General features: G+C 41.7%; 1 protein-coding gene across 3 annotated transcripts in view; it reads left to right on the top strand.

The window, feature by feature from the left end:
- CNNM2 (cyclin and CBS domain divalent metal cation transport mediator 2) overlaps window positions 1–23,519 on the top strand; it is a 123,810-nt gene that overhangs the window by 72,447 nt on the left and 27,844 nt on the right. For all 3 annotated transcript variants that reach the window (XR_009819204.1, XR_009819203.1, XM_062001708.1), the window contains exon 2: window positions 22,831–22,974. Coding sequence is in view for 1 of the 3 variants with exons in the window: in XM_062001708.1 (XP_061857692.1) it covers window positions 22,831–22,974 (144 nt within the window). In the remaining 2 variants the exon portion in view is untranslated. The remainder of the gene's footprint in view (window positions 1–22,830; window positions 22,975–23,519) is intronic.

Consider the following 23,519-nt stretch of genomic DNA (forward strand, 5'->3'; position numbering starts at 1 on the left):
TAAAGGACTGAGGTCATGTGGATGTCAGAAAACTGGAAGAAGAAGCAGAAGTAGTTGGGGGAAATCCTCTACTTCCTAAGTAAAGGCAACTAAATGTTAGGAGGGAGCTTTTTGGTGGGAATGGAGGGCTTTTTTTTTGTTTATGCCTTGATTGAGCTTCTGCAGGAGAAAGGACAACTATCAGCTTCCAAGAAAATAAAATAAAAATAATTTTCTGGCTATTCTTTTGACACTTGAGATTACCAAAAAGTTACAACTCTGGAAAGGGTATCTGTGTACAGTTAACTAAAAACTGGACCTTAGTGGAATCTTGGTATTGAGCAGTCAGTGGTAAGCTAGCCTTGCCACAGTGTTTTGTTTTCCATCTTAGTTAAAAACAGACTTAGAAATACCAGTTTAAAACATCACCAATTCTGTGTTTTAATGATATATTTTACAAAGTTGAGTCCAAATCCACAATTAGATATTTGAGCATGCAGTCTCTGGTTTTTTTTTTTGAAAGCCACTTTCAAGTTAACTTGGGATCTGCATGGGAAAGGACTTTTTCTCCTTCTTTACCAAATCAGACCTACCAATTTCCCTGTTGATGGATGTTTTATAAATTAGTGCATTTTGGAAGAAGGGTCAATTTAGGTTTATGATGGAAACTCAGTGACAGCTCAGCCCTGAGGTGACCACTGTTCCTGCATAGTGAGACTTGAGGAGTGTAGATTCTCGGGTGGGTCAGGGAGTGTGGTCTCCTGTGCCTTCAGGCACAACGTCCCTCACTTGACTGTCAACACAGGTAAGGTGATCATGTGGATGCCAGGGATGGGGTGAAGTCCTCTGTCTGGAAAGTCACTGACTTCTTCTCAGAGCCTCTGTGACCCCTGGGAGCAGAATGGCCTTGAGGTCTGAAGCCTTGCTGCCTAAGGAGACGGGGAAAACAGGTAGCACACCATGACGTAAGCAGTGTAAGACTAAATGGCTGTGAATGGAACAACTTCCCAGCAACATTTTCCATTTGTGGCTCCATGTTGAGGTAATTAGCCGAAATGAGCTCAAACTGCTGGAAAACTGCAAGAGCAGTGGAAAATAAAAAGGTCACTGTGCATTGCAGGGGTTAAACAGCTGGGCTTAAAAACCTGCAGCTCTCTGAGTTAAAGGGAAAACTGCAGTTGTTCAATAGGTCTAATACCTCTCAAAGGGACTTTCAAGATGCTTATAACTTTTGTTTCTCTCTGTTTCGTTGCTTTAATCAGAATTGTTTATAAGTTTCCCTTTGGCTTCATGGTTGATGAAAATTCATCAAGGAAGAGTTCACTCTAACCCCATAATTGTGCATGTTAAAGCCTGGTTTCAACATCCATGCCAAAAGTAACAAACAGCACAGCATCACCTCTTCAACACTCCTTTCCCACCAGCCTCATGACAAATAACTTCATTTTTAATATAGTTTAAAATATTTTTTAAAAAAAGACAAAGCAGTATGTGTCTCATGCCAAGGTCAGATTTACCATCTGTTTTCTGCTTGGAGCTGGCATCTTTAAAACACCAAAGCTATGAGTTTTGGCCTTGAAAATTTGGTTTGGCTCTGTTAGAAGATTTGATATTTAGTACTGGTAAGGTGAACAGGGGAGCTGGCATAGATGGGTACGTCTTGAGGTTTCTCTGCTATAAATACTGTGGAGTATTTCCCATGGAGGGGGCTAAGCTCACAAGTATCAGTTGATGCTGTTAGTTTCTGAGGCTAATAAGAGGATTAGAGTAAAGAGGCTTTCAGTAACTGAGCATAATTGCACTAGAGCCCTTCATAGTAGAAATATAAAACTGCTGATGAGAAGCTATGAGGGAATCAGAAGGGAAGCTGGATTTGGAAAGCCAACTCACACGCACACATACTCTTGCTTAAAATCTTTTTTACTCTCTAATTCTCCTAAAGGAAATGTGTGAGCATTTGTGTTAGGTGATCTACTGTGCTATGGCTCTCAGGCAGACTAGAATCTCTTTTGCCACCTCAGTTTACTTGGGGGTTGCGTTATTTTTGGAGAAAAGGGGCTAGCTGAAAGAGCTCCTGGTTTTGTTTATCTTTCTCAGTTGTTTAATTTCTGTCTCCTCTCCTTTCCCCTTAATCCAATGTAACTGGTTTTATCACTTTAGATATGTTCTTTACCATGAGCAGCTCTACAGTTTTTAGCCTGGCTATTGCCATCAACAAAAGTGACCTGCAAGCCCTCAAGTAGAGACCCATTTTCCTTTGTATCCTGTCACCTCTTTGCAGTGAGTGCTGTTGTTACTGGGAGGTGGAGTTCGTACCTTTTCCATGCCTGCTTTTTTTTCCCCACATGATAGGCTTGTGACAAGCAGTACTGATTATCTCAAATGAGGAATTATAAGGAGAAATTAATGTGCAGCTCTAATTCCCCAAAATAAGGAGGAAAATAATCAGGAGCTCTATGTACAATCCTGTTAAAGACAGGTGTGCAATGGTACATTGCTCGTCAGGTCTTGAATATTCTTAGAGCCTCAAGTGGAGATTGCACCTCCCTGAAAATGTAGGAAAAAAAACAAGCCAAAACCAATGGTGGTAGAAGCTGAAAAGAGAAATGTTGTAAAACCTAAAAAAACCCAAAAGGCATCTCTATGCTTCATTTGGGTTACACTATCTGATAAAAATTACTTGCCTCGGTAAGATTTTCTAGCGTTTTTCTGTTTTGCCTGGTTTCAGTGTATGTGCCAGACTTTGGCTACTCTTAATGTGGGTAAGAGAGAGGATCTGTTCCTCTTCCTTAGTAATCTCAGTTAGTGATATTTGAGTTGTTTGGTTTGCTAACCTAGTGATGTTAGGACTTGTATTTCATAGATGTGGTGGTTTAGCCCTTGCTGGACGCCATGTACCCACCAAAGCTGTTCTATCATCCTCCCTCCTAAACTGGACAAGGAAGAGAGAAATATAACAGAAGGCTTGCAAGTTGAGATAAGGATTAGGAGTAATGGACATGAGCTGGAAAACAAAAAATTCCACTTAAACACAAGGAGAATTTTCTTTACTGTAAAGGTGAGGGAGCCCTAGCACAGGCTACCCAGAGAGGATGTGGAGTCTCCTTCTCTGGAGGTTTCCAAACCTGCCTGGATGCGTTCCTGTGTGATCTGATTGAGGTGAACCTGCTCTTCTATAGTAGCTAGCAACAGGACAAGGGGTAGTGGGATGACGCTGGAACATAAAAAGTTCCACTTAAATATAAGAAAAAATGATTTTACTGTGAGGGTGAGGGAGCAGTGGAACAGGCTGCACAGAGAGGTTGTGGAGTCTCCTTCCTTGGAGGTCTTCAAGACCCGCCTGGACATTCAGGTTCCTATTCAACCTGATCTAAGTGAACCTGCTTCTGCAGGGGGTTGGGCTGGATGATCTCTAGAGGTCCCTTGCAACCCCAGCTATTCTGTCATTATATCATCACTCAGCAATTACTGCCATGGGCAAAACAGACTCGACTTGGGGAGAATTTATTTGATTCATTAACAATCAAAGCTTAGTAGGGAAAATGAGAAATAAAACCTTAATCTTTAGAACACCTCCCCCCACCCCTCCCTTCTTCCCGGGTTTCTACCTCATCTCTCCAGCAGCACAGGGGCTGGGGGATGGTGAGTTCATTACAGATGGACTTTGCCACTGCTTCCTCTCAGGGAGAGGCCTCCTCACACTGCTTCAGTGTGGGGTCCCAGGGAGATAGTTCCTCACAAACTTCTCCAAGATGGGTCCATCCCGTGGGCTACAGTTCTTTACGAACTGCCCCAGCGTGAGTCTCATCCACGGGGGAAACAAGCCTTGAGGAATGAACTCCAGTGCTGATCCCCCACGGGATCACAAGCCCTGACAGCAAACCTGGTCTAGCGTGGGCTGCCTCTCCACAGGTTCCCAGGTCCTGCCAGGAACTTGCTCCAGCTCAGGCTTCCCACACAGTCACAGCCTCCTTCAGGCACCCACTCACTCCAGTGTGGGGTCCTCCCCGGGCTGCAGGTGGGTCTCTGCTCCCCCATGGCCTCCATGGCTGCAGGGGCAGGGCCTCACCAGGGGCTGCAGGGGAATCTCTGCTCCATTGCCTGGGCACCTCCTCCCCTTCCTTCTCCACCAACCTTGGTGTCTGCAGAGATGTTGTTCTCACGTTCTTGCTCCCTTCTGCTGCAGTTTTAACACCAGCACAATAACTTCTTCCCTTTCTCAAACACTTTACTCAGAGAGGTGTTACCTCCATCAGTAATTGGCTCAGCCTTGGTCAGCGGCAGGTCCAGAGCTGACTGGCACTGCGCCCCTCAGAGAAAGGGGAAGCTTCTGGCAACTTCTCACAGAAGCCACCCTTGTAGCCCCCCGTTACCAAAACTTGCCCACACAATCCCTCCACAGTCGAGGAAAAGCTGAATAGAGGGATTGACAAGGTAGAAGGGTCCCAGGGCTGACCAGTTGTAATGTCCTCTCTCTTTGCCTGAAGAACTTAGCACAAGCTTTCACTCTATGTATGAGTAACGTCTAGAAGCATGTTGAAGTGGGGTCCAAAGCAAAAGTGTCTCTCTTGCCTTTCTTTTTAGGCTTTTGAGTTCCCTTCTGCATTGTCCTCATCAGAGATTGAAGGCCAAATCCTTACACTTGAGATGATGTTTGACAAAACCGTCAAACAGAATTCCTCTTTCCTGCAGGTTCAGCTGTCTGGAGAGATAGTCCATTAGCATAGTATCATGGAATAGTTTGTGTTGGAAGGGACCTTTAAAGGTTATCTAGTCTGTGTATCTGAAGAGTGCACCAACCACAAAATCTCAGTGCCCTGCCTGCTAAGCAGTGATCTCATACATGGAATCAGGACAGTTCACTGGAGAGCCCCATGTGCTGAGGCTTGGGCAGCTGTCATCCTGGTACTCCATGTTTCTCCCATCAAGGGTCACATTCCTCCTCAGCTCTTACTCTAAATCAGGGTGCTTTGGTTGCTGAATAAGTCTTTTCAGGGAGGAAAGAATGTTTTGTGGAGAGGATTTACCTGTTAGTAGATTAGGCTATACCAGAGTCAACGGCACCACCAGCTCCACAGGAACCTGCCCACTACTGCCTATTTTGAAAGCTGTTCTCTCTTGCAGGTCTTGCGACCGAGTCTGCCTGACCCTGCTGCTTGTTGGCAACTTGCTCATTTCTGTCAAGTGTTGAACAGTCAAGCCTAGGAAGGAGGCTGGTCAGGGTGCCGTTCTTTTAGGTAGGAGATAGAAGCCTAACTTCAACAAGACTTTACAGCACGTTGTTGATTCTTAAGTTGTCCCAGGACCTCTGAATATCAATTACCTCTGATCTCTTGTGGTTTCAAAATATGGATTCACATGCTGAGGTTTGACTCTCTCTGTCTCAAAGGCCTGACCACAGTTCCTATTTTTAAGCAAGGATGGAAGACTGATCTTCTGGAACTCATTAGCTTTACCTCCCCAGCACTCTTGCCAGCTCCTTCCCTATCTATCAGACATTGCTGTGTTAGTGCAGCTGACTTGTCTTGTTTGGTGCTGCAGTGGTACATCAGGGACACAACTGGAGTTAGCTACATTACCTCTGTGTTGTGCCGAAGTATCTCAGTATAGAAGTAGGTTTTATTGACTTAGAAGCAACTTCCAAGCATGAACTGCCTGACCTTGGCATTTTCTCCTTTTGCCATGGGTTGCCCTTCCTCTTCTGTTCATGTTTTTGTTTTTCTTGGGAACATCCAGTGGTGTGGTTGACCTCCCATGGGTCAGGGTAGTGCTAAAGGCATTCCTGCAGCTCCTTGCTCAGCTCTCTATCTGCCCACACCATACTTGTTTTTCCCATGGCAGCCAGACCACCTGCTGATGTCCAGCTCAGCCTCTCCACCGGCCACTTGACAGAAGCCCCAGGGGCTTCAGCTCTCCTCACAAAGTGCTAACTTGATTATTGGACTTTGGATTAAAGTAAAGACTCTGGGAGCAGAGCACAGATCACAGTGATAGTCCACTGAGACGTGTGCTTAGCAGCAGGGGTGTGTTTCCTTTGGGTTTCATATTTAGGTTAGAAATGCTTTCTTTTGGGGGCCAAATTGTCATTCTCAGACACTGTAGTCAGTCTTACTATCAGCCCCATGAAGACTACATGTCTGAAGGAAGTGACAGAAATAGATACGTTTGTTTCCAAAACAAAACCCTTTGGTCCAGAGAAAAGATACCTGCCTCTTGGGAAAGAAGGCTCCCATCTCTCCTACTTGTCTGAGCTCAAGGTCTCTTGTCCTTTGTCATTGACTTGTTTCCCATTGCTTATCATTTACTAGAAAAACATTCCAGCCTGTGTGCAATGCTAGACCACCAAAAAAGATGAAGAAGAGATGGATACACTGCTGCTTCTCTATTTATAGGAAGAGAGACAAGAACCAAAAATGATATGGGAAAATTCAAATCTTTAAATACTCTGGGAGAGATGGATGGAAAAAGGGCTGCTTTCATTGTTCACAGAGTTCAGGCAACTTTCTCACGAACAGCTTGGTGTAACCCCCTGGGCAACTCGCTCATATGACTGGGGGAATTTCTGTGCACAAACCCCCTTCTTGTTTCTGGAGTCTCTTAGTTGCTTCATCAAATGACTGCTACAGCAATTTGTAACTTTTTGCCTTAGCATGCCCTTGCTTTCCTTTTTAGTACTTTCTACGCTCATCCCCTGGTATAACTCGCACACCAATATTAGCACTTCTTATCCTTTCACTTGTATTCATGCTATCTTTTCTACCTTAAGTTTGCCCCATTTTCAACCCAGTTACCACTTCTTAATCCCTTAAACATTTGAACATATTCCTTCTCTCCTTTGAGAACAGTAGGCTGCTCTAAGAATGCTTTTTCTTCCATCAGATCAGTGAAATATCTTTCTCAAGCTACTTTCTTGTTGTCTGTGTTTTCCCATGCTATTTTTTAGCCTATTTCAAGAAGCACCACCATCTTTTCTCAGACCTCAAATAATCAAGTTTCACTAGCCCTGGCGTTTGGAAAGCACATCTTCCCTCCTCTTTGATGTAGAAAATGCTACAATATTTGCTTGCAGGTCAATAGGTGTTCTTGATTGAAGGTTTGGACTTTGTGCTCACTGCTCTCACCTCAGCGATTGGCTCAGACCCATTGCAAGGGGAGTGGAAACTGTTTTCCTTTGTTCATTTTCAAAAGGATGTTCTGTAGCAAGGTGTTAAAGTGGGTAGCTGAGGGTAGAGTGGGATGCCACCTCAAAGGCAGTAAGGAATTTAAGGCACACAACTGAGAGTAAGACCTGAGGTCTTGCCATTTCAGGTAGGATGGATGCAGGGTGGGCAGGAGGTTCCTATTTATTCTTGTACTGTTTTAAATGTCTCTTCCCCTGCACATCTACATGAGTGTCAACCTCAGCAACAGTTTTTGACACAAGCTCTTTTGCACTGCTTCTTTTGCCCATAAAATATTTCCTAGCGTTATCTGCAAAGTATTTCCCTCAGCTCACCTCTGTTGTGACACCTGCAGGAAACAGACATTTTGCAATGACCAGACCACCAGGCCAACTTGCTGATATATCAGCTGAAACAGTACCTCTGACGAAACACATCATGAGATGCTTGAGACAGTCATCCTGTCCCCGCCATCATCTCCTCAACCTTCCAGCTCCTCCTTCTTTAACCACCAGTGAGGCTGGGGTGCATTGGCCTCTCTCATCCCTGCATTGCCATGGCTCCCACTGTGGATTACCATAGAAGACCAGGCAAATTACTAGGTAGTCTAATTGAGCTGGGGCAGAGATGGTGGTTTGAACACTGATGTAAGTGCTACCAGAGTGGAAGTAATGTGAATCTCATTTGCAGTTCCCAGAGTTCTTCCCTTTCCTTCTCTTCCACTTCTCTATATTTTGTTTCTGTTGATAAGACCCTAAATGCTGCCTTTAAAAAAACCACTGTCACCAACCACTAATTTCAGCTTTCCTTAGAAATACACCCGCATGGAATCCAGCACTCAGGGTCCCTCCCAGGGTTTGCAGAGCACTCTGGCAACAGACCACTCTGTGCCTTTCCGAGCCTGATGGCTCTTCTGCATTTGAGTTCTGTCATTTGATCTCTCAACCTGGTGGCTGGTCTCCATATTTGTCATGTAAGCGCTTGTTAATGTCACTAGGAAGAATATCTTTATTTTGCAGGAACGTGTAACAATTTGATTCTAAGCTTTTAAGTCTTGGCTCTTGTTTACAGTAAGAAAGATTTCAGGAAGTTTTTCATCCAAATATTAAGCAGATAATGTGGTCCAGTGATTTTTTTTTTTTTTAGCTTCCATCCAAGAACTATTTCTGACATCTTAATAAAAGGTATTTTAGAAACAATAATCCCCTTGTCAGTAGAGAGCTCAGCTGTACAGAGTTCTGCATTCCCACTGAGTATTTTTAGCAGTCCACAAATTGAGAAAAGGTTGAAGACTATTGTTGCAGTCAATTTGGCAAATCATTTCCTTTGAGTTGTTACACTGCATAAATATTTTGCTGTCCTGCCAAGAGCTGTTGTTCTGCCAGACATGTCATCATCTCAATGAATAATAGATCTGAGCTTCTGATCACTTGTGGTCATAAAAGAACTTTGTGTTCCTATGAAACTGGGTAGATTTGGAGTTCTGAGTCCCAGGATATAGAACTAGTCTTGTTCTGTGGTCACAACACTGTGATCTAGTCTTGTTCTAGATCAGAGGGAGGTACCATTCCCTTGCACTGCACAGCTGAAGCTATTATGTAGTTGCTAATTTTCAGCCAGCAAGAAAATGAAGATGATGTGAAGTGGAAAGGAGATCTTTAAAGTTTTTGTGATAAAATATTGACATTTTACTGCTTTCAGTTACACAATTGAATTTATTCATTCCCACTTGCTTGTCTGGGTATTTGATGCAGCAGGAGTTACAGGGCAAGAGAGAAGACAGAGCTTAGCATCAACAGCTTTTTGATAAGAAGGGAATGTAGTTGCCTTGGAAGTAAACAGGTGAAATGACACAGCCTTTAAAGACTGAGATGTGGCAAATTCTGTTCCTGAGAAAAAACCTTGAGCTATTCATTGCCCAGGTCATCCAAACATTCTTTTTAGTGATGGTAATTGTTGTGAAACTCATGCAAAAGTACCTGGACTTTATTGTGGAAAATTCTCCTTTTCATGAAAACCTGGGTTCTGCACTTGTCAGCGAAGGCACTGAAGCAGGGGTGTTTGGCTGAATGTTCAAACGGGGTCCTGTGACAGTTTTAAGTACTCTATTATTAAGGGCTGTGAGTGGAGACTCCTAGTTTAGAATACTGCTTGAACAGATGTGATGAGACGGAATTGGGACTTGTTTGTTTAAAGAAAGGGGGAATATTCTATGTCTAATTTACTGATTCCCCATGAAGCATGGAAAATGTTTTCAAAATGTATCTGTTAAAAAACCCCAAATCTCACATTTTCTGCTTGTTTTGTCTCCTGTAGTGTTTGAACACTGAAACAGGTTAGTCAATTTTACATTTATCTTTTACATTTCTTTGGTTAAATGCAAGAACTGTGGTGCTTGGGACACTAAACCATGGAGGAATAATTAGAGAGTAAGATTCAAACCTCTCAGACTTCTGCAAGTGGGTCTTATGAAGAACTTTTATCACCTTCACGTACCTGTTGAAGTATATTTTTTGTTATATAAAGGGCCACTATAGTGTGGAGCACTGTCACAAGGGTAGCAGTTGAGGTAGTAATTTGAAATGTTTCTTCTAAAAGAGCCTTAAATGCCCAGGACCTTAGTGAAACTGGTGATCTTTTGTTCCCCAAGAGATGGTCTTTAGGTCCGAAGAAGACATCTTTGTGCCTCTCTTGTGGTTCATGACAGAAATTTTGCTGGAGCGGGGGAGAAAAAAATGTGGACTAGATGTCTCTTCAGTGAGCATTTTGGACTCATCTCCTAGTTTTGTTTATTTTGTTGTGTATTTCTTCTGTCAGAGAAGTTCTCAAGGGAATTTACCATTCAGCATTTCATACAGAGATTATCATAAATCCAAGAGAGTTTTTTCTGCTTTGTCTGTTTTATGGCAAAGCTCCCTGGAACTTGAATTAAGGTTTTTTTTGGTGTGTGTGACTTCAGTTCCATGAACTAATATTAGTTATACAGTGAGGAGACATCTATATATAAACACAGAGTTTTGTGTGTTTCCATATATACTCATGTTTCTATATATAAGCAAAATGCTTTCATAGGAATATTTTAAAGTATTTATCACATTTTGTTGTGTGTTTTATGGTGGGAAAGTGTAATCGGAAAAAATGCATTTAGATCTTGTGGGACAGTAAGGTAAAATAGCTACTTGTGTGAACTGGATCTTTTTTTAGATGCAGGCGTTACAGAAATAGCCAAATGATAGCCCCACTGTGAACTCAAAATGCATTTCCTTTTTGCCAGAGTTTGCTGATCTGTTTGTCTAACCCTTGTAAGGACAGCCATGCAGTGTGTGTAGCTGGACTCCCGGCTCCACAAGGCCTGGAAGGACCAGGGACGTTTGCGTGTGGTAACCTGGCGTGTGTGAGGTTGCAGGTCCATCTTATTTAGACTAAGTGTGTGTTTGAGCTCGACTTGGAAACAGATGACTTTTCAACTAAATAAATTGTGTGCAGTATAAAGTAGGTTTTTATATAATCACTTTGATTCATGGCTTTCTAGCAAATTTGAGGGTTTTTTACATTACTTTATTGTGAAGAAATAAAACCTCTTTCCTGCAAGTGGAAATTATATCAGTATTTTGAAGTGTGTTGTCTCTTGTCAGTTGGGGAACGGGTGTAGGATCTGCGCTATTACTGCTGTGGGAGAGATTGCTTGGGGAGAGGTGTGGTTTTTTTCTGGCTTGAGGTTTTTTTGATTGGTTGTGGCTTTTTTGTTGTTTTGGGTTTTGTCAGATGCTGTTTATTTTTTTGATTACCAATCATCCATAGCTTTGAAAGTCATTAAATTAGAAAAGTCAGAAATACCATGTTTGTATAAGTTTCATGAAAATGTGGTGTGTGGATAAGAGGGAAATTTTTCAACTGCACCCTCTGAGGTACAGATGAGAGCTCAGCCCTGACCTGTTCTGTGAAGGCAGCATCACCTGGCCAATAACTACATTTGTGGAGGGACCTTTCCAGAACAGGCAGAACCTGCAGGAAGAAGCTCAAGAAAGGGTCTGGAGGGAGGAAAGGTGTGGATATGTTTCTATTGTAGGAGAAGGTCAACAGGGTAACATAAGGATATTGCAGTGGGGAAAAATACAAATATTAGATCCATCTGTTTAAAAAAAACCAACCCCTAACAACAAAATCCATGCATTTGGGATTGTGTATGTTTGTATATATGTATATTTTAATATATTTATTTATTTGCAGCTGTGAATCTTAAGCATTTCCAAACTCTCTCATTCCCCAGTCCTTGGATATACTGTTGTGAACCACATACAGCATCACACATCTGTTCTGCTATTGTTAATATGCTACATAAATACTGTTGTTTATACCATAGATTTATGGGAAAATCCTCAGAGCCTAGTAGACTGGTTGTCTGTTTGGAGTGCATGTTGATGTTTTTGCATGGGCATAGCCAAAATGCTTGGATTTACAAGCAGTCACGGAAAATAACAGTGAAGTGAGCATATGCATGTTGCGTGACCTAGTTGCCTATGTCTTTTCTAGCAGAAGTTAGTGCTGGTTTACTTTCATGTTTATTGGGATGTAGAAGAATTCATCCTAATCCTAGCTAAAAATAAACAAGTACAAAGCAGAAATCACCATAGGACACAGTTGCTCTGAGGCCGTTTCCAAGGTCAGAGGCTTTTAGGGGTGCAGGGACACTGTCTCAGTGCTTCTACTGTGGGCACAGATTTGTGGGCAAAGGGATATGAGTAGTTTGAGTTTTAATTCACCCTCTGTCCTCACAAGGGAAGCTATTTTGACCTGTGCAGTAGATTCAACTATGGTAACTGAGGTTGTTTCCCTAGCTGGTGGAGTTGTATTTACCATAACTCCCATCAAAGTGTTGCAGGAGTTGGGTACATCAGATCAGTGGATTCTAGCTGTATGTAGCAGGTTATTCAAATGAACCCTTGTGAGCTCTTTCTGTCCTGAGATACCTTGATGCAATGCGTGTTAGTAGAAACGTATAGGAGCCTAGGCTTAGGGAAAATCACAGAAGTGCTCTTAAAGAGATGACAGAGATCTGTCCCTTGCCAGAGATCAACTGAAAAAGTATTCTGCTTAGAACAAAAGCCTTGTTCCTTACGAGAAACTATACCACAAACCTTATTTTGGAGTAACATTGTTAAATAAATGAAGTCTTAGTAGCCAGTGATAGTAAAACTAAGTACTTAGATTATTTGGAACCAAATGCGTTGAGATTAATTTTGAATGGAGCTAAAATAAGGACAGAGACTTCTAGAGAGTGGCAAAGAAACAACAGTTGGCTCTACTACACTTTCCCTGAGCTAAATAGGCAGATTGTGAAAGAAATACCATCCTGGCAGAATTCCTGTTACATCACTAAAATACCACGTTATGGTGAAAATCTGGTGACAGGAAGAATTTGAATAATATTGTAGCGTAGGTGTGATTTGCGTGTCATCCCCTGTCATCCACAGCCAGCAGCTGGAAAGCTGTTGAGCTACCCTGATTTATGTGCCATCTTTGAGATAATTTTGGCCTTAATTTTAAAATAAAACAATAAGCAGCCATTCCACTAATTCTTTTTATTGTTGTCTTTCTTCCTCAAATGCCATGCTTAATGTCGCTGTCACTGGGTTAGAAAAATCATGATAAATACTGTAGCAAATTATTTTAGTAATATTGGAGGACAGGTTCACCTGGAATAAATCAAGGGGTTACTTAAAAGGAGAGTGAAGTAGAACTATGAAAGGCAGCTGCTGTTGGTTACTCGTTATAGATTGTGGTCTTAGTTACAAACTGATTTTCTTCAGGATCTGGGTAGATCCTGCTGAACCGTAGTTTTCTGGAGGAAAGCAGCCCTTCATTTCAGCAAAACCAGTGGTGGCAACTTCACAAATTCAGTCTCCTGCTTTAGATTCCTTTTCTCATCTTCAATTTGTCTCCAATGTCTTGTTGCTCAAGGGGCAAGGCTACCTCTTTCACCTCTTTCAAGGCTACCTCACCTTATCTCCAGTTCTCTCCAGTGGCTGTTGCTTAAGCAGCAAGGCTTTGCTGTCTTATCTGAGAGATTTTCCTCCTCCTTCAGCCTACCAGAGATCTGTGCAGGGTGGCCCAAAAAAAACACTAACTACATGGTTGTTTGCAAATGGAAATGAAAAAAATTGCTATATAAAGTCAGTAATTAAAAATATTCATAGTGTAATTGCCACAGAGATTAATCTTTGAAGTCTCCGTTTCTAAATTCTGACCCAGCAACAACATTTTTGAGAAAATTAATCTTGCTTTGTGTGGATGCAAAGATTATATTGTATTACTAGTTCACTTGAAAATCTTACATGTATGAGCATCTGAAAACTCCTAGGAACACAGCCAGCCATTCTACATTTGTTCTTCAGTAATATTAAGAATGCATTCAAATATACCATCAGTATTATCGTTCTTTCAAACAAGGCAGTTTACTGTAATCTCTCCTTTTCCTGGAGCTGCTGAGTCAGCATTCTTTTGGCCTCTTTGCATTATAGGCATTTACAGTAACATGTCAGCAAGATAAAATCTACTTAAATCCTTAGCAAATACAAATTCATGGATTTTTTTACCTCTTTATACATCATTGTATTTGTATTTTTCCAAAAAAACCCTGCAATTTGCAGGTAGTTAGGTATCTGTGATGCCCAATTCTGGAATCACAGATGTTCTCTCTGCTGTTGTGTCAGACAGTTTCAACACGTCTTTGGGTGGTCTGAATGACTTTTTTCCTCCCTGCATATCTGTAACTGTTGATCTGTACGTGTTCTTGATGAAGAGGCATGGGTAAAGGATTCAGCTGTGCTCTGTGCCCTTAGCTAAAATTGCACCAAAGCAAAGTGAAGATGCTGCTGGTGGCTTCAGGGTTGGAAGTACTTGTTCCATTTGAGGTTCTCTGATCAGTAGCTTTCGGTCTGTCTTGTCACTTTGCTATATTTAGATGTTCCATACCTTTAAGTCAACCAGAGGCTATTCCTCCCTTCCCAGTGAATTTGCTGGTAGTGTGAAACACAGTTCTGTGGCATTCATTCTTGCATCGTTACACCTCATGGGACCTCACCCAAATAAGAAGCCAGTGTGAGAAGGCAGCTGTGTTTCTCATGCCTTCAAATTGCTGCAGTATCCTTCTCGTTCTCTACTGAAGTGCTTGGAAGTTGGTCTGTAACAGCAGCTGCCCCAGCTCAGAGTGTGTATGAATCGGAGTGTCAATTGGTGTGTGAATCAGTGCGCCTCGTGTTACGTTTCAGAGAAGCAAATGTGCAGCGTCAGGGTACAAGTGCTTGCACGGCCCCGATCCTGCGCCCATGTGAAGTCAAGGTCAACGACGCTGATTGTGTTTACAGGCGTGTGTTTATCCTGCGGCTTCGCTCTCTGTGAAAGCACACACACGGAAGTGGTTCTGGGCTTGTAGAAGTTCTGCTGGGTGAAGAGCGTTGTCACCAATTCAGGAAGTTAACAGGATGGCTTTTCTTTGCGCTTCCACTGGCTCCTGCCGCAATATAAATTAGAAAGCTTTGTGCTGAGCTTGAAAAATCGAGACAATGCCATCGACCAGCCAGGATTTCAGCTGCTGGAATTGCAAACTGCATGTGATATAAATGGCCTGAAGTAAAACAGGTCATTAAAATAGAATACTAATGATCTAAGATGCTGGTAACGCAAGAACGCTTTTAAATTTGTTTCCTAAATAGTGAGCTAAAAGTGAACTACAGGAGCTGATGATGGTAATAAAAAACCTCTCATAATATATCCAGCCCCCAGTTTCTGTCGCGACCCATAGTCCCAAGATGCTGCTCTTCTTTTTCAGCCCGTACACTTTGCTCTCAGCATGGTTTAGGTCCTTATGTAAGCATGCTGGCCTCAGCTAACCCCCTCCTAACATCCAAACATGTTTCTGTTGTGCCTTCTAGTACTTCACCTTTGTCAGATTTTAAATCTCATGGTGTACACGCCAAAATCTAGAAGCTTCCCAAATTAAACTCAGTTTGTTCTAAGAACCGAGGAAGGCGGGATTAGAAGGAGGATTAAGTCAGTAGGATTTTTGTCTGTGATGACACAGAGCAAGGCTGTTATTTCTCTTGGAGTCATGTTTTAGTTACCTGAAAGTCAAAGTCATTTGAGTTCATTGTTGTTTTGGGTTGATTTATATTTTTGTTCCTCATAAACATCTCTTGATGTTCTTTCTTTTATTTAGTGTTTGTTTATTAACTGTTGGTTGGTGGAAGGAGCCTGATGGACAGGTGGGAATGATGGAGACTAACAAAGTGATAGTTTTTCTTGTGCATCTTTGTGAGTGGCTCAAGAAGTTGTCCCCCCAGAGGAGATGGTGGAAGATGGGGTGGCAAGAGGAAACACTGAACAGGCCATGGCAGATGCTGCTCATTGCTGTGGAGTCCCAGGCTGAAACACACATCTCTTAAGAGAGGTCTGCCTGGATTCAGCAGCAGGCCAGTACCCGTGGATGCCAGAAGCTGGGACTGCTCCTCTCCAGTTGCTGGCTGCTGGACTGAGACCTGTGGAGGACCTGGGGCTGTGAGCTGAGCAAGCCCAAGGATCTGCACTCCCTCTGCTGGCTGCATTTCTGCTGTCTGATGCCCACTTTTCATCCCTGAAGGAAATGCTGGAATAAACCAAGATGACCTTGAACAAACAGAAGTATAAAACTAGCACATCTCCTTTTTAGGGTCTTTGAATGCTAAGAAAAAATCCTTGTTGACCATGCTATGGAGGTGCAAGTCAGTAAGGAGATGCATTTCTAACACTTCTTTCCAAAAGGTCATCACTTGTCTTGGGAAGAGGAGGCATGGGGCAAATCACATCAGCATAATTCACACTTCAGTATCTTTTGAATCCAGCGTGGAAGATTTGAACAATGACCAAGAATGACTTAAGTATTCTATTTGCCTGCCTTAAATTTTATCTAAACTTTTCATTCTGCTTTAGCCTAGATAGTGATAGGTCTCTTTCCAGATGCGATATTTTCTCTTCTCATTGTTGCCAGCTCTTCTCTCAGCTTTAGTGTACTGAACTCCCTGAAGTGCTTCCTTGATTTATTTTTTAAGCTTCCAGCTCATTTCTCATCTCAAGCCCCCAGTGACCTGATATTATCACTTTGTACTCAGGTTAGAGCCTCAGAGAGGTGTCAATAAGCACTTTACTTTTGGGAGAAGTTTCTCTCTCTGGCATTATGTTTTCAATCTCTTCCTCTCCTACTTTGAATCCAACAGATAATTCTCATGCGCATTACCTTCCTCTTTTGGGAAGTAGCTTGTGTTTGTCCATTCACCAGGCTGAAATCAGATGTTCTGGCCAACACTGAGAGCAGCCCAGCTATAATGTGCATTCTGGACCCCCATGGACTCTAGTTATTGTCAGTCCTAGCCATATATATCCAGCCCAAATTCCAAACTGGGTAAGGACTGCATGACTGGGAAACACTGACATGGGCATCATTACTAACGTTAAAGTAGTTTCCAAAGCTTTCCCTCTCTGCTCTTTAATTTCACTCTTGCTGCCTGCCTACAGCTGGTAGTAGTTTTCCCAACACGTTCTCACTTCTCTAAGTGAGATTCTTCTCTAAGATTTTCACTTTGATAGCAGAACTCTTGAGTTGAAATGACCTTTTTGCTTACTCTCAAGTTATTTCTGTTTCCCACCTCATTTCTTTTACTCATGTACCTACAGTGACTTCTCAGCTTGTGATCGGAGTTTCTTTCCAGGTTCAGTTCAGTTGCATGTAAAGCAGCTGCAGGTAGCAGCTTTCTAGAGCTACTTAAAGAGCAAAGTAAATTTTTCTAGGGCAAAGTAAATAAAGTTTGATAGCATGCTTCTCACCAAGGTCTGACCAGAATGGATTGAAGAGCAGGCAACAGATATTGAGTTGGAGCACCTACACCAAGTGATAGGCTGCTAGAGATGGAAAATGTTAGCTCATTGCTTCTTTTCCATCTGCCACAGGGCAGCAGAGAATTATTGAGTCCTGAAAAGGAGCTTCGTCCAGTTGAGTTTTTGAAGTTGCAAGTAACTGAGCTTCTGCCATTTCCCTTGGGAAACTATTCCTTACAAATACAATTCACTGTCAGGAAGTCATTCTAAAACTCTCTCTAGTTTTTCCTTTTTTTGGTGTCCTCCCACTAGAACAGGCTTTGACACAAAGAATCTATTTAAAGCAGTACTTTTTTATTTTCCTGTGAAGGCTGATGTGGTTTCTAGTTAATGTTTGTATGAGACTGTAAGCTCTCTGGGTTAAAGGCAAAGAATCACCATATTCCTTGTGGTTGTGCTGATACTTCCACTCTTTTCCTTGAGGATCAGAATGAGTTAAATGAATGTTAAGTTATTGGTTTCCCTTACCAAACATATATTAAAAAATTTCACGCTTTACTGCTGAAAAGAGCAGGGTCTAAAAGGCTTAGTCTAGATCTAGGTTATGTTTGTGCAGAAGTTTTGGATTTCCCTTGATTCTGTGAATGGTGTGCTGTGATCCCAAAGAGGTACACCGGTTGGGGAGGGCAGGGAGAATCATAGAATGGTAGGGGTTGGAAGGGACCTTTAGAGATCATCTAGTCCAACTCTCCTGCAGAAGCAGGGTCACTTAGATCAGGTCACATAGGAACATGTCCAGGCGGGTCGTGAAGACCTCCAAGGAAGGAGACTCCACAACCCCCTCTGGGCAGCCTGTGCCAGGGCTCCCTCACCTCAACAGTGAAATAGTTTTCTCGTATGTTTAAGTGGAACTTTTTGTGTTCCAGCTTCATCCCATTACCCCTTGTTCTGTTACTATCTACTATAGAAAAAAGGGATGTCCCAACCTCCTGACACCCACCCTTTAAATATTTGTAAATGTTAATAAGATCTCCCCTCAATCTCCTCTTTTCTAGACTAAACAGCCCCAGTTCCCACAGCCGTTCCTCCTATGAAAGATGTTCCAGTCCCCTGAATGTAGCAGTCTGCTTTCCCGATTGAAAATAATAGAGGTGCAAAAGCAAACAGTGTGAATGCAAATTTGTGGTAATAGAAGAGAGATTTCGTGTCCTTGAACTGTGCTTCAGGAAAGAAATTTAGGAAAACACTTGTTAGTTAGATGTAATTGCTTGCAAGCCAGTGCTATTCTAGAGCGATTTGTTTTTAACAGTTACATTATACAAGACATTTTAAAATTGATTGTTTTGCATAATGAATGCATTGTGGAATCTTTGAATCTAACTGACAGAAATCAGTCAAAACCAAAACAGTTTGGTAAGAATAAACTGGGAGATTTTTCAGAAGCACTGATCATTAGTTAGCAAATCCAAGGGCAGCTAAACATCTCCTGGGATTTTTCTCCACGTCATTGTAGGCATATTAAACAGGGCACTCACTGACAGCAAATGGACTCAGATTACTGGTTTTAACAAAAATGAACTAGCCTGATTCTAGGTTTACCACAAAATGACTGAATAGGAATCTTCTGGTTTACAAATGTCTACCATAGCTTTGATTTAGCGCTGATTTTTTTTGTTGTTGTTAATAAAAGGAAACTGAGAGCCTTCAGTGATATCTGTGTCTTGCATGGGGGAAATAACACATATAAATCTTCCCGATTACAAAGTTCATAAATCTCCTGCAGGAATAGAGACATCTCTAGTTGCTTACTCATTATATAAGCTTATACATGTCACGTATAAGCCTTTGCTTACGGCTCAGAGCTCCAGATTTACACCTTTGCCTTTGGACCATTTACTTGGAGATTTCTCTTTTGCTTCAAAGCTATGCCAACAGTATTATAATCTACTGCAGTGTAGTCTGGCTCGTGGTATCATGTTGCTGTTACCATTCACATGCTGTTAACATTCACATACGAAGCCATGTTGTGGCATTCCAGATGAGTAAAGCTTAAATGCTGCCTTTCATAGAATCATAGAATGGTAGGGGTTGGAAGGGACCTTTAGAGATCATCTAGTCTAACACCCCTGCAGAAGCAGGTTCACCTAGATCAGGTCACATAGGAACATGTCCAGGTGGGTTTTGAAGACCTCCAAGGAAGGAGACTCCACACTCTCCTTGGACAGCCTGTGCCAGGGCTCCCTCACCTCAACAGTGAAATAGATTTTTCTTATGTTTAAGTGGAACTTTTGGTGTTCCAGCTTCATCCCATCACCCCTTGTTCTGTTACTACTTTAGAAAAAAGGGATGTCCCAACCTCCTGGCACCTACCCTTTAGATATTTATAAATGTTAACAAGATCACCCCTCAGTCTCCTCTTCTCCAGACTAAACAGCCCCAGTTCCCACAGCCTTTCCTCGTATGAAATATGTTCTATACCCTTTATCATCTTGATGGCCCTCCTCTGGACTCTCTCCAGCACTTCCCTGTCCTGCTTGAGCTGAGGAGCCCAGAAGTGGGCACAGGACTCCAGATGAGGCCTCACCAGGGCAGAGTAGAGGGGGGAAGAACCTCCCTCGACCTGCTGGCCACACTTTTCTTGATGCATCCCAGGAAGCCATTGGCCTTCTTGGCCACGAGGGCACATTGCTGGCTCATATTTAGTTTATTATCAGTCAGGACTCCCAGGTCTGTCTCTGCAGAGCTGCTCTTCAGCAGTTCGCCCCCCAGCCTGTACTGGTGCCTGGGATTGTTCCTTTCCATATCATCTTTATGTACTGAAAATTTTGCAGGGTTTTTTTTTTTAGGTTGATAAGTAGAAATTTGTTAATGAAAAGACAGAAATTAAGTTTGGGCTGGGATTTCAGTCAGGCCTTGCACAATCTCATAGAATCACAGGATAATTTAGAAGACTTGCAGAGACAGAAGAAATGTAATTTTTGGATCCAATCTGGCTCATCAAGTGACTGCATGAGCATTAGAGCCAATGCAAAGGAAGGAGAAGACTGGCAGCAAAAGACAGCCCGATTATATTGTCTTAAATTTATCTGACCCCAGCAAGTGATGAGTTTGTGAAAGTCAGGAGCAGGCAAACTTGACAGCAGAGGGGGAATAAAGGTTGGTGTCAGCCTGTATTTGGATAGCTTATCTGTTTTCAATAGATAATCTCTCTGTAATGTATGGTTTTAATAATGAAGGTAGAGCTGAACATCAGTGCTGCCCACCAAAAAATGCAATCACATTTGATACTATGACAAGTTTCAATTTTCTTGACACATCAAGTGATAAATAAAAACAAATAAAAATAAGAGATGATGGCAGACGTGGAAAAAATGTTTGTAGCCTTCTTTTTCATTGTAGGAAGTGCAAAATGTCCTATACCCATTCCTAACTAATTCTTTATCAGATCACTTTGCATAAGAAAGCAGTATCTGGGATAGATTTTAGTCACTTGTTTCACCTTAAGTAGTTGTTGAGATCAGAGGGCTGCAGCTGCTAACACATTCTACTGATCCCAAATTCTTGGTAGGGACTGCTTTAATGGAAAGGGCATGTAACTGGTTTTATGAATGAAAGTCATGCACAACTTCCCATGGTGTTAGAGCCCCCTCAGGTCCTTCCCCAATCCCATTTCCATACAACTTTCTCATTCCGTGTAACTGTGTGCAGGACTCCACTGTTATAAAGACTATCCTTTTAATCACCTAGTTCATCTGTATGATGAACAGCAGTACAGAAGTGGAGAAAGCTGTAGTTTGGTGGTTCTGATCAAAGCTGAAACACTGAGTTGATAACGTTGTTTGTTGATTGGTGTTTTGGGTTTGTTTAGGGTTTCTTTACCTGCTTTTACAGATCCGAGCACTCACTGCTTACTAATTTGTGATCCTCGGGAGTTAGCATCTGAATGAGCATGTGCAAATGAGCTGCCCTGGTCTGTGATAGAAATGGTGCATGAAGGAGCCCTGCCTTTTGACTTGAAAGCAAATATACTGATATCTGAGCAAGCCCTGGGGAAATAAATTATATTGACTTTGTCCATGTGACATTTTTTATGGCACATTTGTTGAACATCATTATATTGAAAGGATATAATTGGAGTACTATATTACAGGGGAACAGCAATGCTAATAGTACTGAAAACTTTCATGCTTTTATGATTTTTTTTTTCTTTTCTAAATGCTGTTCATTGAGCAGTAAAAAGAGCTGGAAGCGTTGCAAGGAATGCAAAGACATAAAACCTGGCACAGTGAAAGACTTTCAGTACAATATGAGTGTCCATCCCTTAAAATCACACATCGTCTTTATATTAATTCACTGCAGAATAAGGGCTCTTCAAGATAAGACTCAGCAGTGCTGTGGAGTTGGTATTTAAAGTATGTCCATCTGCATCTAAACGAGTAGCTCCAAGACAATCAGATTATGCAGTAGTTACTTTGGTGAGAATATCGCCTAAGTGGAATGGAAACTTCATTTTGAGTCTAATATTAGACCCTGCTTTGGAAAATTCCTTTTAAATGATCACAAGCTGGGAATAGCAAAAGAATTTAACTTTCGACAGACAGCATTCACCAAGAATTTGTTTTTAACTGCTTATGTTGGGTCCCTGGGAAAGCAGATGTGAAAAACTTACCAAAGTGAATTGGCTTGACCTGATGCAGTGTTTATATCAGTAGTTGATAAGTTTTCCTTCCTTGTCTAATTTGTTCAGGATATTTTCATTCTTTAAGCATGAGTAAATCCGAGTTGGAATAGTTTGAATGTTTGCTAGTCTAATAATCTGGATCTTAAAACATGCAGACATTATTGCCTATAAAGGGGTCTAAACAAAGCTGAACTATTTTGATTGCCTTCTGCGGATGGGGATAAGCATCGTTCTTGAGACTAGCAAAGAAGAACGTGAGACTGTTGCTTACCTCCTGAGAGTTCAGAAAGCATATGGATATCTGCTGTGTGTATACTTCAAAATGCCACTTATGTTTGAGGAATCCTTTGAGTGCAGGTTACTTTCTATGCAGTTTTACTAAGGATCGGGTTTCAATGGCAACTGGGGAAACTGGCAACCAAGAGTATCAAAGTGAGGTTGAAGGGTATTATTATTATTAATTATTATTCCTAATAATAAGAAAGGGCTTTAAGAATACAGGATACACTGTGAATTATGCACAGCTCAGAGCCACTAGTGTATCTCAGATTTTCTCTTCATTGATCACTGCTGCTTTGAATATTTTAATTAATTCATTCATAAATAAGCACACCCACAGTCCCACACACCCCCTTTGTATGGAATGTGTCTAAATAAATTATTTTGGAGAGGAGAAAAAAAGAAACTCATAGATTGGGCTGACCTCTCTAGCTTTATCCTGTTCACATACTCGTGGTTTGGCCATTGTTGCTATTGTTTCCAGCTTGAGGAGAACATCCATGGGAACTCACTGCAAAGGAAGGCTCTAGCCTAGCTTTCCTCTTGCCAGTGCTTGAGGCTTCAAAGTGGAACAACCATCAACAAGATAATCTAATTAATTCAATGCCAGGGTGACAGTTTCACTGGAAAAGACATTAGAAAGAGAACACTGATCTCTTTGTTAGATTGATTTATGTGACCCAGGAATGACTTTCTCAGACAAAAATCAGATTATGATTTTAAGTATCTGTTAAACTTTGTCCTTTTTTCATGAACAGAACACCAACCTGTCACCAACCTCTTTGTCTTTTTATTTATACCTGTGTGTCCATAATTCTACTATAAGTTCTGATCTTTCAGTAATTTTTAAAATGTCTAAATTGCTCATCTGTCTCCTTGCAGGCAAGTCTCACCTGGCTATAGTACAAAGAGTAAACAATGAAGGAGAAGGGGATCCTTTTTACGAAGTCCTGGGAATTGTCACTTTAGAAGATGTGATTGAAGAGATCATCAAGTCTGAAATTCTGGATGAAACAGATCTATACAGTGAGTAGAAATATTTGTATTTTGTTTATAGAGGAGAGGGAAGACTCCATCCAGCAGTAGTTTTGTTTAATTGCTGTGTTTTGAGAGTTGTAGAGCTGCTGATTTTAAATCTCTAGGGTCAAAGAACCTGCAGATGATCGGGTGGTCAAAGTGATTTAATTTTTTTCACAACATGCCTCACTCCTTTGTGCTGTATTAATTCAGAAACAAGACAGGGTTTTTTTTATTTAACCCTTCCATCAAGAAGGTTTACATCTACAGCAGTCTGGTCTCTCCTGATTGCTGTTCTCCTCCTCAGTACCCTTGTTAAACATTTTTGTTACAGTACTCCTGACCCTATCTGCTTCAAGGGCCAGTTTGGCAAGAAGGCAGACTAACACCATGCTTCAAGGAAGGTGAATGGATTCTCTTTAGAGTCTCTCTCTATCACTCATTCAGAAAACTTGAGAATGGAGAGTCCTAAATGACTCCTCTTTTTATCACTTAGTATAGCTTCTTCCTTTGTCATAACATGTTGAGAGAGATTGCTGCAGGTCAACCATTTC

Source organism: Colius striatus, chromosome 8 (genome assembly GCF_028858725.1).
Source record: "Colius striatus isolate bColStr4 chromosome 8, bColStr4.1.hap1, whole genome shotgun sequence".
Taxonomy (NCBI): domain Eukaryota; kingdom Metazoa; phylum Chordata; class Aves; order Coliiformes; family Coliidae; genus Colius; species Colius striatus.